The sequence below is a fragment of the Myotis myotis genome, unplaced genomic scaffold, assembly GCF_014108235.1.
Source record: "Myotis myotis isolate mMyoMyo1 unplaced genomic scaffold, mMyoMyo1.p scaffold_m19_p_3, whole genome shotgun sequence".
NCBI lineage: Eukaryota > Metazoa > Chordata > Mammalia > Chiroptera > Vespertilionidae > Myotis > Myotis myotis.
In genome coordinates, this window is record NW_023416335.1 from 181,651,486 (window position 1) to 181,669,151 (window position 17,666).

At 35.6% G+C, this 17,666-nt stretch overlaps 1 protein-coding gene across 17 annotated transcripts in view; it reads left to right on the forward strand.

Annotated features, from left to right (window-relative positions):
• The window catches only part of C2CD5 (C2 calcium dependent domain containing 5), a 94,408-nt gene that overhangs the window by 43,463 nt on the left and 33,279 nt on the right, over positions 1–17,666 (forward strand). For all 17 annotated transcript variants that reach the window (XM_036298132.1, XM_036298121.1, XM_036298138.1 and 14 more), the window contains 4 exons: positions 5,269–5,383; positions 10,398–10,493; positions 11,313–11,504; positions 16,695–16,881. In XM_036298132.1, the coding sequence (XP_036154025.1) occupies positions 5,269–5,383; positions 10,398–10,493; positions 11,313–11,504; positions 16,695–16,881 (590 nt within the window). The remainder of the gene's footprint in view (positions 1–5,268; positions 5,384–10,397; positions 10,494–11,312; positions 11,505–16,694; positions 16,882–17,666) is intronic.

A 17,666-nucleotide genomic window follows, 5' to 3' on the forward strand; every position in this document is an offset into this window, starting at 1 on the left:
ATTGGGAACACCATTCTTCAGCCAGGCAGAGATCCTATTTGCACATCTAGTCTAGGTTACTTTTTATACTGTTTTGCTGTGTGTGTGTGTGTGTGTGTGTGTGTGTGTGTGTGTGTGTTTGTATTAGTTAAATGGAGGTAGGCTTTCTTGGAACTTGAATTCTGATAATCTCAGCAATTATTCTTTTTACTACATTGAGAGGGAGGTGCACATAAGGAAACGTGCAAACTAAGTAGTGAAGCAATTTTTAGGCTTTAGTATTTTTAGGAAATAGTTATGTACAGGTTGGGGCAAAAGTAGGCTTATAGTTATTTGTATGGAAAATAATACAATAATTAATAGATAACAACACAAGAATAAATGGTGTTTTGCATTCTCACAACTGTAAACCTACTTTTGCTCTACCCTGTAGAATTCAAGAAGGCATAAATATAGCATCTATGCTGTGAACTTTTCTTCATATATAAGGTAACATATAAATATACATAATTTTCTCTCTATATAAAGTAACTATATTCATTACTATCCACTTTTTTACTGTCTATAAAAATTACATATATAATCTTAATTGTGAAATTTCACTCTTTATATGTATAATAGTGCAATCGGATATTCATTACATTATTATAATGTAACATGTAAATGTAATGTATAATTTTTTCTTTCTATATATACTGTAATTGGTCTTTATATATGAAGAGTTTAAGTTCAAAATTAGGGAGAAGTTTACATATAACTTTTTTTTCACAAATAGTAAAGAACTCCAGTTTAGTCTAACATGGATTATATCTCAGCTACCTCCTAACATCCCAAATTCCTGCATCGTGATGTTTGAATTTATACATCATTCCCTATATAATAAGACTCTTCCTGGTCTGGTTCTGAATCCCCACCCAACTTGGGGTTGTTATATTCCCTTGAACCTAAACTCTGTACTTTCTGTTTCATTAGGGAAAAGATATCTTCTTCAGAGTTTGTTGTGGGTTAGAATAATTCTTTCGGGTATTTGAGAATATAGCGTTTTATGCTTCCAATAACAAGATAGAATATAATTGTATTACAAACTTTTGATTCTACCTAATAGTTATCTCCTCTTGTTCATTTAAAAAGTAGATTGAATAATATTTTCTTTATTCTTTCAACTAGATTTGTAAGGACAGAGTTTTTCCTCTTCCAGGGCTATGTAAAAATAGAACTAAGTTTAACATTTCAGGTAGTCAGTGATTCTTAATTGCAAGTGTGTGATTGCCTAAAAGCTCAAAGGGATTGAGTTTTACAAAGGCATGTTGCATTGAGTTGTTTACTTTTTTTCTTTCTGAGACCTAAACTATTACTGTTATTTTAGGAACCTTTACCAGTTTCACCTGCACTTCAGAAACAAGATAGAATGTTAAAAAGATGGCAAGATATCCAGCTATGGCTATGCTCTAGAAAAGTAATAGCAGCAAAAAGAATTCATTATGATGTCAACCCAAGTGTGCAGACATTACTTTTAAAAGAGGTATCAGTGAGACACTACTCTAGAGCTCAGTTCATGCCTACAATTAAAAGAATATATTAAAAATATGAAATGAGTGATATTACCTATGAAATTTTGACTCATAGAAGAAAAACATAAAATAGTATAAAACATAAATTGTATAATAAATATATGTTATTACCTCCTAAAATAATATCTTTATAATTATAAATAAATATACATAGATTATTGGGAGGTGCATGGTATTTCAAGTGAAGGTATGTTTTTCCTAACATCTTTGAAATGTTATCAATTGTGACCCTCACATCTCAGCTGTATATCCTCCAAGTGACTAAATTGTATTCAGTTTTATGTATGGCATGAATGGTTGCCATAAAATTTTATTGATTTTTTTTTTTGCATGTGCCCTGACCAGGAATTGATCTGTGATCTCCTGGTTCATCGGTCGACAGTCAACCACTGAACCACACCGGCCGGGCACCATACATTTTTAAGCCGGATTCTTTGTTTTGCCATTTATATAAGTATGGGAAATGCTACAGTTTTTGACTTATGTAGGATGAATAAAACAATTTAAATTCACTATTGTGTTTCCTATAAGAATGTTAGTTAGCAGTTTTTAAGCACTTAAGATTCTATTGTAGCAGTTAAAAACTATATTTCTGAATTTTCAGTTGTATTAAGTTAAACTGGACTATAATTAATACTTCAAGATTCTCTGGCTTATCTGGCACAAGTATGATAGAGGTATTGAAGATAAATTTAATTTATCTTTAATATTAAATAAATAATTAACCTTCATTTTATTTTAATTAAACAACCACTAAATTTAATAGCCAAAAAAGTCATCCTTTGGCTTTCTGCTAACAGTTGTAGATAATTATTGTTAATCAAATTACTAGTTTGTGATGAAGTGCTCCCTACTTACTGTATGCTTGCCTTGCTTTCACCTAGAATTTAGGGCCATTACTTTCTGTAACCATTTCAGTGAGCTGCCATAGTTTTCGGTCTGTACTGTCACCTGATCCAAGCATGCGCCCAAAATATCCACTGTTTCTGGCTCCTGTCTGCTGAATCTGCTTTGCAAAATCTTTCGTTCTTTGAGCTTTTGCTTTAGCCAAAAACCAAATTTAAGAAATTCTTTGGAGTGTGGACATATGCCATTTGCTTCTTTAGCTCCCATGTTATGTAACTTGTTAGCTTTTATTAAACTTGTAAGTAATTACAACAGTGGCATCCCCATGTGCAACTGCGTGGCTCGTGTGTCAAAATAAAGGCTGCTTGTGAACTTGTCAGAAGAATATGAATGCTCCACTTGTGCTGCATTCAGCTTTTTATTCATTTTTTATTTTTTTTAATCAGCCACCTATTCTTTCATAGTGTTTGGTTTAATTATCTGATTATTTTATGTGTTATACCAAGGTAAGTTTGATGTATTAAACTTTGTATTCTATGTGATTACATGTATCTCATAGTACTTATTATTACATACTTTTCCATTTAGACATGCTAGTCATTTCTAAATAAATATATTTTGAACATAAACTAAGTGGCTCCCTCCATTTTTCATTAATTTGAAAAAGTGTTATGTATTACTTCTTGTAAAATTCATTCTTAAAATAGAAAAGCTACCATGTATTACTTGTGGCAAAAATGTAGGCACACCTAATGTGAGAAGATATATTTTTATAAAACCATAGTATATAATTATTTGTCTTAGCAAAAAATAGTTTAAACTTACAGAAAGATATAAGAAGTAAATAGCAGGCCCTACTAGTGCATTTAGGAAAAGTGAGACTTTTTATTTTACACAGTTTTTTACAAAAATAATTGTTTTCTAAACAGAAATATTTCTATTATTATTTATGGTATCTATTTTCAAAGAATAAATAATTTGATAGATTAAGTGACTATGTTCTAAAAATTCCCTGTTAGGAAAGGATGATATTAAATAGATTTTTTTTATACTTGTCTTAAAAGAAAAAGAATATGGATTTGAAAGTGTATTTGTGCTGTTAATGTCTGCATTTCAGTTAAAACTATGAAGAAATTCTTTAACATAATAGTATATGTGCAAAATAGGACCACCTAATTCTCTCACACACGTCTTAATTCTTAATATTGATTGCTAACACCGTATTGTAGTCTTTTCTATTTCTCTTTCTTTATTTTTCTCCTACTTTGACATTTTTCTTAGTTTCCTGGAGTCTGCATTTTTTCTTTTCTTCTGAAAGAAAGTTTTAGGGTAGCTCTGTCTTGGATCCAAAGCTTTAATTCAAGAAGTGGCTGGCATCATTTGTAGTTCTGGCCTTTATCTCCTCATTTCTCCCTTTTGCTGATCTTCCTCCCGTGGAGGAAACAAAATTACATCATAGGAATGTGAGCCATAGTAAGCCTTTAACCTTTCTTACTTTGCTGTCTTCAATATTTCACTAGTGAGTATAATTCTACTTATTCTTCTTATTTTGCAAAACATATTTTGAAAATGGATATATACTGAAATTCAAAAAAGAAGGTTTGGAGATTGTTTCATTTTCAGTTTTAGTAGTGCCTTATGTGTGGAAAATTTACAATAAGAGCTTAACATTTAGAGTTGGGTTTTTTTCTATCTCAACAATTTGCCACAAAAAGAAATAAATTAGGATGTGCTGGTTATAGTCCGTTTCTGTTTCTAACATCTTTGTATATAAAAAGCTACTATAATTTGCAGCTGCTGTTCACCAGTATTTTGCAGCTATATGCAAGTGATTAGTTAGGAAGTATGTGTGAGTGATGCTCCATTTATAATGCTCCATTACAAAACAACATTGGATTTCTCTATGGTAATGAAATCTAATTCTGGGATTTTAAGGCATTTACTTAATTACAGAGCCATACGTGGAATTACAGTGTTCTATCTGAAATTTGTCCCTATATACAATAACCAAATTATTTGTATTAATCTTTTAAATGTATTTGTTTTCTTTATTTTGAATTGGCTAGTCCCTTTATATTTTGTCATTTTGCTTTAGGACCCACATCTTTTTAGAAGGATAGCTACAGATGGCTTTCTCTCTCTTTTTTTAAAATATTTTTTTATTGGTTTTAGAGAGGAAGGGAGAGAGACAGAGAAACATCAGTGATAAGAGAGAATCATTGATCGGCTGCCTCCTCCATGCCCGCTACTGGCGGTCGAGCCCACAACCCAGGCATGTGCCCTTGATCGGAATCGAACCTGGGACCTTTTAGTCCGCAGGCTGACGTGCTATCCACTGAGCCAAACTGGTTAGGGTGGGCTTTCTCTCTCTCTCTCTTTTTTTTAACATCAATAAATCTACCTTGGAAAGAACTCAGAATATAGTGGGTTATAAAAGATAGGTACCAGGAAATGAAATCTGAATCTATATTAAATTTATAGATATGATTCATAGTGTGTTCTCTCAGTGAGGTGAGATATAAGATACCTTCTCAATTTAAGATTAGAATCTGGAAAGTCTGGGTCAACATTTTAAGTTGTATCTAATTAAATACATCTCTATAGATGTCCCTTAAAGTAATAAAGTAAATAGAACTAGGTGTTTTCCCCCCTAGCAATCAAGTTTAAAATGTTATACTTTTTGAGAAGTAGCATTACATTAAAATGTTAAGCTTTTGAGAAGTAGTATTTTAAAGATGTGATGTTGTAAAATCTGTTGTAGAACAGTGCTTTTTTTTTTTTTGCCTTCCAGCGTATGTTTATTTTAAACATTTCTTGTTCATATAGACAATGTACTATTGAGTAGTAAACTGATTTAAAATTTATTTTTCAGATGAACCAGAAACTCGAGATGCGTGGTGGGCAGAAATCAGACAAGAAATAAAGTCACATGCTAAAGCATTAGGCTGTCATGCTGTAGTGGGCTACAGTGAATCAACTAGCATCTGGTAAATGATAATACAACATGCTTTTCTAGGTGCTGTAACTTACAGATTGTCTTCTGAAGGGGGAAAAGCTTTATGTAAATATAGAGAGAAGAATAGCGGTGATCCAGGCGCATGGTCTTTAGAGTACCTCAGACTGAGGGTTAAATGCCATTTTTGCTTCTGAGTTGCTGTGAAATTTTGAGAAAGTTACTCTATTCCTCTGAGCCTCACTATACACATTGAATGAGAATATAATACTGACACACAGTAAATATTAACTTTAGGCTGATTTTATTCTAGGTTGTGACTCTATCAACTTCTACCTCTGGGATCTTTGGAACCCTTGATCTATGCAAATGTACTGCCTTGTGTCTTTAAAGCTCATCTGTACACTCATTTTTTTTTAATTTTTAATTTTAATTTTTTTTTTAGTAAATCTTTATTGTTCAGATTATTACATTTGTCCCTCTTTTTTTCCCCCATAGCTCCCCTCCACCCAGTTCCCACCCCACCCTCTGCCCTAACCCCCCCACTGTCCTCATCCCTAGGTGCACAATTTTTGTCCAGTCTCTTCCCGCATCTCTCACACCCCTTTCCCCACCAAGAATAGTAAGTCCATTCCCTTTCTATGTCCCTGATTCTATTATAATCACCAGTTCATTCTGTTCATCAGATTATTTATTCACTTGATTCTTAGATTCACTTGTTGATAGATGCATATTTGTTGTTCATAATTAGTATCTTTACCTTTTTCTTCTTCTTCCTCTTCTTAAAGGATACCTTTCAGCATTTCATATAATACTGGTTTGGTGGTGATGAACTCCTTTAGCTTTTCCTTATCTGTGAAGCTCTTTATCTGACCTTCAATTCTGAATGATAGCTTTGCTGGATAAAGTAATCTTGGTTGTAGGTTCTTGGCATTCATCACTTTGAATATTTCTTGCCACTCCCTTCTGGCCTGCAAAGTTTCTGTTGAGAAATCAGCTGACAGTCGTATGGGTATTCCCTTGTAGGTAACTGAGTTTCTTTCTCTTGCTGTTTTTAAGATTCTCTCTTTGTCTTTTGCTCTTGGCATTTTAATGATGATGTGTCTTGGTGTGGTCCTCTTTGGATTCCTTTTGTTTGGGGTTCTCTGTGCTTCTTGGACTTGGAAGTCTATTTCTTTCACCAGGTAGGGGAAGTTTTCTGTCATTATTTCTTCAAATAGGTTTTCAATATCTTGCTCTCTCTCATCTTCTGGCACCCCTATAATTCTGATGTTGGTACGCTTGAAGCTGTCCCAGAGGCTCCTTACACTATCTTCGTATTTTCGGATTCTTTTTTCATTTTGCTTTTCCAGTTGGGTGTTTTTTGCTTCCTTGCATTTCAAATCATTGCCTTGATTCTTGTGCTCCTCTGGTCTGCTGTTGGGAGTCTGTATAGTATTCGTTATTTCAGTCCGTGTATGCTTAATTTCTAGTTGGTTCTTTATCACAACATCCAGGGTCTCATTAGATTTCTTGAGGATCTCAATAACTTTTTCGGCGGCTTCTAGACAGTTCTTAAGAGACCTTAAAAGTGTGGTTCTGAACTCAATATCCTCCATTGACAGTTTTGTCCTGTTTCTTTGTCTCCGCATTTTTTATGCTTTCTTGGTGCACCCCCTAGTGGTCTTTGTGCACAGTCTTGTTGTAGTTAAGCCTTGATTGTTGTAGGTAACACTGGGGGGGATTTGACCTCCAGGCCAACTGGCTGTGAGAATCAGCTGTGTCTGCAGTGGGAAAACTTCTGTCCTCTGGAGAGGTGCTAATCTAGCCTTTGCCTGAGGCTATCTGGCAAATGGCTCTGTGCAGGGCTTGGGCGGGGCGGGTCTCGGGATCAACAGAGCGGGTGGAGGGAGCAGTTATGGCTGCTCTCAGTCCTGTCCCCAGAGGCTCTGCCTCTCAGAGTCCCAGCAACCGCTGCAAACCTCGGAGAGAAAGCTGCCCTCGCATTCAGACCGATGCCAGACAGTCCCGCTTCTCCCGTTTGAGTCTGGGTCCCTAGAGACTCGCCCAGAACTGGATCTCAGAGACTCCCTCCCAATTGAAAACGACAACCGCGGCCTCAGCTACCAGCCTGCACCGCGCGTACCTCTGCACCTTTGTATTTTCCGCACTGCACCTCCTCTGAGTCTCGTATGCTGTTCTCTTTCCTTCTAGTTGAAGAATTTCCCCTCAGCCAGTCTTGCTGTGGTTCTGGGCGATGTCCGTTCTGTCTTTTAGTTGTATTTGTGAAGTGGTTGTTCGAGGCAGCTAACTCCGGTGTTTACCTATGCCGCCATCTTGGTTTTCTCCCTGTACACTCTTTCTACCTTCTTTTACTAACTGTTCTTTCTCCTACTAACCAAATCATCCTAATCTGCCAAGCAATGAAGGGACTTCCATACTATTAGTTCTCAAAATCTTTTTTCCCTACTTCTCATTTGAACAACCTCTTCTCCTTTAAAGTCCATGCTGTTCCACAGTTGACTTTTCTCCCTCCCTCCAAAGCAGTCTTCTGCCTGTCTTAATTTCTTCTCTGCCCTCTCCTCCAGTTAGAGTTATTAACTCAATTCTATCACCCTGGCATTGTATTTCTCATTCTTAAGTACCCTATCTCCACTTGACTTTTAACCATACTTTGGACCTCATTTTCACTCAAAACTGTTGCCTCTTAAAAATGTGAAACTCTTCCATTGCCCTAGGAGCAATATCGGTGAAGAAATTGCTTTGGCATATGACTGAGATTTTGCTGCCTGTGGATTCCTCTAGTATTTTTATGGTTTCCCATCTTATGTTTAAGCCCTTTATCCATTTTTGAGTTTATTTTTGTGTAAGGTGTAAGTTGGTGGTCTAGTTTCATTTTTTTGCATGTATCTGTCCAAATTTCCCAACACCATTTATTGAAGAGATTGTCTTGACTCCATTGTATGCTCTTGCCTCCTTTGTCAAATATTAATTGAGCATAGTGGTTTGGGTCGATTTCTGGATTCTCTGTTATATTCCATTGATCTATATGTCTGTTCTTGTGCCAGTACCAGGCAGTTTTGAGAACTGTGGCTTTGTAATACAGCTTGATATCTGGTATTGAGATCCTACCTACTTTGTTCTTCTTTCTCAGGATCGCTGCAGCTATTTGGGGGGTTAGGGGGGTAATGGGGGGATAAGGACACATATGCAATACCTTAATCAATAAAGAAATTTTAAAAAATGTGAGACTCTTAAGAGTTCATTCTTGGATCACAATAATTTCCTCCACACCATTTGCTCATGCACACCTGGTTTGTTTGGGCCTCTATCATAACCAGGAATTTTTCTAGTTCCTTACTCAGGTTCTGGCTTTACTTATTTCTGACATCCTTGTACCCTACTATAATTTCCTTCAAAGTTTACAATAGATATCATCTAAAAACTAACCTTCTGCTGTCTTATTTTCCATCTTCTGTTCTTAGATAATTCTTACTGGAATTATTACATGGATAATTCTTTTGCATTTGTGGTGATCAGTATTAGAGAAGAAGGATTAGATTGTAGTAAATGTGGACATTACAGAGCCATGCCTGTTGCATCTTTATCTTTACAGTCCATGTATTATCTTCTTGAACTGTTTTATTCCGATTGTAGCTCTACTTTTGTTAAACTACTAACTCTGTTATGCTTATCCTGCCTTATTCCCCAATATATAGTCTTGCTTCATTCACAGATTTAAGGGCACACACTTTCAAGTCCTAGGGATATGGTTTTAAAAGACATAGTTTTTGTTATCAGATTCATATTATACTGGAGAATTATGATGAATATACATTTTATGATAGAGATATCCCAGGATGCTTTGGGATCCCAGAGGGTTGGAGGTTAAAGGTATGATTAGAAGGAAGTGTTAATGTAGTAATTGAAGCTTGAATGGAATCTTGGAGGATGAGTATGAATCACATAAATGAAGTGAAGAGGCATAAGGAGTGTTCAAGGCTATAAACAACACTGGAGGAGGTTTAGATTCAGTGAGGCTGGAGATAGATCACAGATGTGACGTCTACAGACATGAGTCCAATTAATTTACTTAGAAGTTTGAATTCATCTGACACAAACTCCTTTTTTTTCCTCTAGACCTCAAAAAGTCTTTATATTGAATCCCATTTTTACTAATGTGTTCTGTTCTAACCCATCCAACTTACTATTACTGTATTAAACTCCTTGAACTACACCTGCTCTTATAGCTCCTTGATTTAGTGTCTTCTAGTTACTCCATGTTATTCCTTCGGACATTCTCAGTACCCACTTGCACATTTGAAACCTGGCCTCTCTCTAGTCAAGCGATCATTTCTTTCTTATCCTCTGAGGCTTCCCATCCATTTACACTTTGTTTCCAGCCTTTTGTCCCTAGGCTGCTGCTTTTCTGATTTGCTTTGTGATCTCTTTCAGTATTTGTGTTGTCTACTTTTTTTCTCGGCTTTCGAATTGGGTAATATATAGTAAAGACTCTCAAAGAATTCTTTTGAATATAAATTTTTAGTATATACATAAAACGATGTAGTTTAAGCTCCATTTAGTATATTTTGGATATTATTTGTTTCAGATACTTTTTATTAAGTTTATATTAAGCTTTAGCAATATAGATATATATGTAGTTTGCTTTTAGAATAACTTAAATAAAATTTAATGTGCATTTAGAAGATTGTAATATATTTTAATGAGCTATTGCCTGATTCAACAATACGGTTACTACTTTTATTTTGAAATATTCCTATCTTACTCAGCTTTACCATATTTTAAAGGAATTTATTGTCATTAATATACTTTATCTTTTACAATTTTTAAGTAATAAAGAATTCTTGCCTTCTCCATTTTAATAACATTACATTTCTTCTATTTTCTCTCCTAGGTTTAGGAGGTAATCCTGTGATATTATTAATATTTAGTAGAGTCTAACCTGAATTTAAATTGTCACCCTAGTAATCACTTTGATATTTAACATTTTCCAAACTTAGATTACCTAAAAATGTTAACTTGTTTTTTTGTTTTTTTTTCTTTTATAGTGAAGAGGTCTGTATTTTATCTGCATCTGGCACAGCAGCTGTACTGAACCCTAGATTTCTGCAGGATGGCACCGTGGAGAGCTGTTTGGAACAGAGGTTGTCATGGCAGCCTGGCTTGTTTTCCATAAGGGCAGAGAAGGGAGAGGTTGATTTCTTTTGTCAGAGCTGGGATAAGTCTTCTCTGTGAGGGTGGGTTAGTGGGACAGTGTAGGAATCAGGACCAGGCACTTTACTGATTTTTATCTAATGCACAGCAACAGAGCAGTATTGAGATCTGCACTATATGACACACATGATTTCTAGTATCTTGATAAGTGACATGTATGATTACCAATTGCAGAATTTCAAGGAGACATTTTTTTGTTTGTTACATTATAGAAATAATTTCTTTGATTTGATTTTTTCTTTCTTTTGTCTTACCTCTAAAATGGAAAAAGACTATGAAACAATTTTCATAAAGAGAATTCTTCATTTATAAAACCATCAAAACACTATATTATACCAAAATTATATATAAAGTTTCATGGAAAGTGAAATGTTTTTATTAGAAATTCTTAAATTACATTTGCATTATATCTGTCATACAATAAGAAAATATCACCTTTTTTGTCTAACCATTTGTTTTTATGTTGTATCCCAAAGAAAAAACTTTGAATTAATAGTGTTTTTTGTCAGATGGTAAGTCATCACACAAATTGATAAAAAATGGTTTTCTATTTGTATAAACCTTTTCTCTCACATGGTTCTCATTTCATGGTCATTTGTAATTCTTACCAGTCATAGTGGTACTCTCTGTGGTAGAAATTGTTGTGTAGTTTGTACACAAGAACTATGTATGTAATATGTTTGTTTGTTTTTAAAGAAACACAGAATTTTCAAGTGTGCCTTATTTTTCTTCTTAATGTATTCATATAGGCTAGAAGAAAATTTGCCTGCAGGCTGTGGATTTTGCCATATACCATATGATGAACTGAATATGCCATTTCCAGCTCATCTCACATATTGCTATAACTGCAGGAAACAAAAAGTTCCTGATGTTCTCTTTACAACTATAGACCTCCCAATAGATGCTACAGTTATTGGAAAAGGTTGTCTTATTCAAGCAAGGTATGTTTGTGAAATCAGTATTTGGGGTCCCTGAAAGAGTATGGGGTATGGAGCCAAATAGACCTATTTTCAAATATCTGCTCTGTTTCCTACCTGGGATCCTGGACAGGCTAGGAAGTTCTGTCTGAATCTTGTATATTATCATAGAGAAAATTGGGAGGAAAAATACCCTCATTATAAAACTTAAGTAAGTATATATTAGTTTTAAATATTTAAATTCTGTATATATTTTTATGATGATGATGATTATTAATTAACCTGTCGAAGGACCAGGATGTGACTCAGTATGCTTTTGGAAACTGACATTTTTCTTTTAAAAAACAGTGCTATTTAATATTTCTTTTATTATTTCTCTTAGCTGGTAAGAGTTCCTTTTAAACTGACAAGAGTAGGAAATGGTAAATTGTGGTAGGCATATGGGAAACAGCTCTAATTGTCTACTAGTAGATCACTAACAGCTGCCGGGTTACCAAGTTCAGTGAGCATTTCTGTCCTCATCTTCCTTGACATTCCAGCATAGTCATACAGTTGATCGTTTTCTCTTTTTTGAAACTTCTTTGACTTCAGAACTCCAAATCTTCTGCTTTTTCCTACCTTTATGAATGGTGTCTAGTCTCCTTGTTGATTCCTCTTCATTTCTTGATCCTTGAGAGCCATGGGTCTGGATCCTCCTTTCAAAACTCTCTCCATAGTTGAACCCATGTTATCTGTGTCTGTGTCTCCCAAATTTATAACTTCAGTCCAGAACTTTCTTCTGAGCTTCAGACCCATATACTAACCTGCTACTTCACATCCCATTTTAAAAATTATTTTTAAAAATTTTATCTTTATTGTTGAAAGTATTACGGATATCCTCCTTTTTACCCATTGACCCCCTCCCCTTCCCTCTCAGCCCCTCCCCAAATCTTCACCATGCTATTGATGTGTCATAGATGTCTCATGCTTATTCCAAATTGAACTGCTGATTTTTTCTACTTTCATATTAGCCATCTCTACTGTAATAAATTATGCCTTGCTCTGTCCAGTCCTTTATGATAAATATGGTATTTTTTGACATTGTCCTTTTCCTAATTTCCCCACTTGTTATTACATAGTCATGTTGTGTTTTCTTCGAAATATATTTTTAATCTATTTACTTTTGTTTTATTCCCTCCTGCATTTTAGGCCTTTCATTTTGGGTGGTTTTACTTTTGCATGAGGTATATCCTTTAGTATTTCTTTGGTTGGGTCTGCTGGTGGTGAACTTTCTATTTTTGCTTATCTGAATGTGTTTATTTTATCTTTTTAAAATTTTTTTTTATTTTTTATTTTTTTTGAAGGATTATTTCTTAGTTTTTTAATTATAGTTTTCTCATCTCCACCCTTTCTTTCTTCCTTTCTTTCTTTTTTTTTCTGGTTTCATGGGGAGTTGAATATTTCTTTTTCTTTTTTTTTTTAATTAAATCTTTATTCAGATTATTACAGTTGTTCCTCTTTTTTCCCCCATGATGAGGCCCAGCTATGAAGCAATGCAAGCTGCTGTGGGGTCTTGGGCCTTCTTTTGGATGTTCTGGGTCTCTCTGACCCAGCTGCAGTTTGTTAGGTAATTTTAGATTGCAAAGGGCCAGGCCATTCATATGCAAAAGCCTCTGTGCACAGCTTGGGTGGGGCGGGGTCTCAGGGAATCAACAGGGCGGAGCAAACAGCTATGGCTGATCCTCAGCCCTGCCCTAAGAGGCCCTGGGTCTCAGTGTCCCGCAGTAATCACTGCAAGCACCTCAGAGAGAAAGCTGCCCTCGAGTTCCGCCCGCTGCCAGAAAGTCCAGTTTCTCCCCATATGGGTCTGGGTCCCCAGAGACTCACCCGGAACTGGAGTTCAGAGCAGTTGGGAGCTTGTGTCTCCCTCCCAATTGAAAAAGACAACCGAGTTCTCAGTTGCCATCTCTTTCTGTGTGTACCTCCGTACCTCTGCACTTTACTTCCGCACCTCCTCTGAATCTCAGTGTGCTTTTCTCTTTCCTTCTAGTTGTAGAATTTCCACTGAGCCAGCCTTCCTGTGGTTCTGGATGATGTCCATTTTGTCTTTTAGTTGTAGTTTTGAAGTGTTTGTGCGAGGCAGCAATTTCAGGTGTTTACCTATGCTGCCATCTTGGTTTCTCAATCTATTTTATCTTTAAAAGATATTTTGGGGTGGCAGTTACTTTATTTCAGCACACTAAAGATACTCTTCCACTGCCTCTTTGCTTTTATTGCTACTTTTGAAAAATAATCTGTTAGACTGTTTCTTTGAAGCTGTGTGTAAGCTATTCTTTATCTTTGGTTTTCTGCAGTTTCCCTATGAATTGTTATGTTGGAATTATCTTTATCTTAATTGTTATATATTGGGTTTCTTGAATCTGTAGAATAATGTCTTTCATGTGTTTTAGAAAATTTTTAGATTTTAATTCTCCTATGTTTCCATCTCTTCTCCTTTTTTTTTTAATCCTCATCTGAGGATATTTTCCCATTGTTTTTTAGAGAGAGGGAAAGACAGAAATATTGATGTGGTTGCCTCCTGCATGAGCCCTGACCAGGGCCCGGGCTGGGGAGGAGCCTGTAACCAAGGTATGTGCCCTTGACCAGAATTGAACCCAGACCCGACCCTTTGGTCCACAGGCCAACACTCTCCACTGAGCCAAACCGGCTAGGGCTCTTCTCTCTTCTTGATACTCCAGTTAAAATATGTTAGACTTTCCACTGCCTCCTCTATGTCTGTTACCGTCTCTTCTGTATTTTCTATCTTTTTGTTTCTCTTTGCTATATTTTAGATATACTTTCTTGTCTTTCAATTATTTTTCTCTTTGGCTCTCTAATATGCTAAGAAGCCTAATAATTTGAGTTTAAATTTTTCGTAATTTATTTTTTATTTATAGAAGTCTTATTTCACTCTTTTTCAAATCTAATATCACATTTTATAGTCTGATTCTGTAATTAATACTTTTAATATCTGAAATATTTTTCTGTTGTTTCTGCTGGTTATTGTTCATAGTGTTTTGTTTCCTTTGACAGTGATAGGCACACAGGAAGTTACAAAATGGTACAAGGAGTTCCATCACTTTTCCTCATTGGTGACATCTTATACAACTGTCATAGAGTATTAGTGAGGAAATTGACATTGGTATAATTCTGTTAATCTAATTCAGAACTTATTCAGTTTTTACAACCATCACCACAATCAAGACACAGAACAGTTCCAGGCCAAAAAAGAAATTTTTTGTCCTATCTCCTTATGTTTATGCCCCACACTGCCCCTTTCCTTGGTCCTGTGGTGCTTTTCAGAATATTTATATATATAATATATATACATACATATTATATATCTATATCTATATCTGTATCTGTATCTGTATCTATATCTATATCTATATACTTAACAGTTTCTTTGTTTGTTTTAGGTAGAAGGGGGTTGGTCTCTATCAGCAGTTCTCAGAGTGTGGTCCCAAACTAAGAAATGGCATCACCATCCTAGGGGGAACTTACAGAAATGTAAATTCTCAGGTCTCACCCCAGATTTATTGAATCAGAAATTCTGATGATGGGGCCCACTGATTGTTTCTTAACTAGTCCTCCAGGTAGTTCTGATGTAACTCAAGTTTGAGAACTACTAGGATAAATAGCCTGGCTTCCAGTATGGGTGATGGTAGCCTTTTGTCTACCATCCCCTACATCCATTCTGTCATCTTTGTTCCATGCTGTGTGTAGCAATATAAATGATGTCCTAAAATATAAATTGGCTCATGTTACTACTCAAAACCTATTTGGGGTTTTCCATTGATGGCAGAATAAAATCAAGCTCCTTACCATGACCTATACGCCCCTAATATGATCATGCCCTTGTTTACCTGTACACGTCTAAGTACTACTCTCACCCTTGCTCACTTCACTGTAGCTATGGCAGTCACCGTTTGGTTCTTCTAATATGCTAGCTAGTTCTGTTCTATGATTGTCTTTCTCCTGCTCTCCCAGTCCCATCATGTATCAGAGATCTCAACTCAGGTGTCATCTCTCCTGTGAGGCCTCTCTAGTTATTCCCACTTATTTCGCCTGGTTTATTTTCTTCAGATATTTGATTCTTAACATAATCTGAGGTTGCCTTGTTTATGTCCCCCACCACACACACACACACACACACACACACACACACACTCACACTCACTCACTCACTCACTGGTTTTTATTCATGAGAACAAGGGCCTTTGTGAATATAACTGTTAGGGTCGCCAAAGGAGGAATGCACAAGGCCAAAAGGGGTAAAGAATTATAAATTTATTGTTACATCTGCTAGCAGAAGGGCTGAGGCCAAAACAGCATCAGCGGGGCAGAGGAGGGGGAGCGGGATATTTATGTCTCTTATAAAGGTCAGTTAGAGGATCAGGTGCAGGTGGAGGCCAGGTGGAGGCGGTCCCTGGAAACTGTGGATGAGGCAGTTTACTGGAAGCCAAAGGCCATTAATCATGAAACCTATAGTGAGAATAACAGGACAATCGCTGGGAGGGGCGAGAGCCCCAAGCAGAGCATAATGGAGTACAAGAATGTCCCTAGCAATAACTGTGAGAAACAGGACTTTGTATTTTTTTCATTGATTAGTGCTCGTCACCTAGAAGAGTGCCTGGCACATGACAGATATTCAAGTTTTATATTTTTTATAAACTGCGTTTTTATAAGTTTATATTCTTTCAATGAATAAATTAACTTTTCCCTTTGCTGTCCATTCATCAGACAATCACATGGAGTTATGAAACCTAGATTTAAATTATATTCCCTAGTGATTTTGATCAATATTTCATATTTAGAAATTTAGAGATTTTTTTCCTTTTGTTTATTGAAATAGATTTTCAGCAAAAACATATACAGTGAAAAAAATGGCAGGAAGATTATTGATATAACTTAATTAAGCCTATTTTAAATGAGCAAATGTCTTCTCAAGCACACTCTTAGAAAGTTTTAAAGATTAGATATTTTTTTAAAAAATATTTTAATTAATTTCAGAGAGGAAGGGAGAGAGAGAAACTTCAATGATGAGAGAGAATCATTGATTGGCTACCTCCTGCACACCCCAATAGGGAACCCAGGCATATGCCCTGACCGGAAATTAAACCACCTTGTTCACAGGTCAATGTTCAACCACTGAGCTATAGTGGCCAGGCCTAACTACATTCTTTTTTTTAACAGGTTATGTCGTTTAAAAAAGAAAGCACAGGCAGAAGCAAATGCCACAGCTATCAGTAATCTGTTGCCATTTATGGAATACGAAGTGCATACTCAGCTAATGAATAAACTAAAACTCAAAGGAATGAATGCTTTATTTGGACTGAGAATTCAGATCACAGTGGGTGAAAATATGTTGATGGGCTTAGCGGTAAGTTTGCATGTTTTGTTTTTGCAATTCCTGTAGTTGTAGTAGATTCTGTTTTAAGTGATTCAAAGAGTCTTTTTAAAAGACTTATCTAAAGAAACTGGCAACAAGACTTTTAAGGGTTGGAGACATAAGAATTAACAGATCTGGTGATAGACTTTTAAATATTTTATCTTTAATTATAAAATTGTTATTTAAAATTAAATTAATTATCACATAAAATATTGATTGATTGATATTAATGTTATTATATATTTATATTCTGCCCATAACCTCAGTAGTCAGATTTCTAAAAATAATTATGTGAAGCTTGTTTAGTAAGTTGACCGCCATCATACTGGGCTTTATTGTTGTTTATACGTTGCTAAAACAGGGCTTATCCTGCTTGGAATTGTTGAGATTTGGGGCTGGATAACTCTTTGTTGTAGCGGATTGTCTCATTCATTGTAGGATATTTATCAGCATCCCTGGCCTCTGCCAACTAGAAGCTAATAACTTTCCTCCACTGTGACAACAAAAAATATGTCCAGACTTTACCAGATGTCCTTTAGGGGGCAAAATCACTCCTGAAAAGAAGATGAGGGGGAAGAACTAAAATAATCATTAGTTTTAATGGAGAAAGTAAAGCAATACCTGTGAGACACTGCCTACTGTTGGGCAGAGAATTATATTTTATTATAATTGTAACATCTGTGGTCAGAAGACAGTAGAATATGCAATAAATTGTGTCTCTTAAGTGCTGATAAATTGTGAGGCAGTGGAAAGTTATCTCAGCTTCATGTCTATCT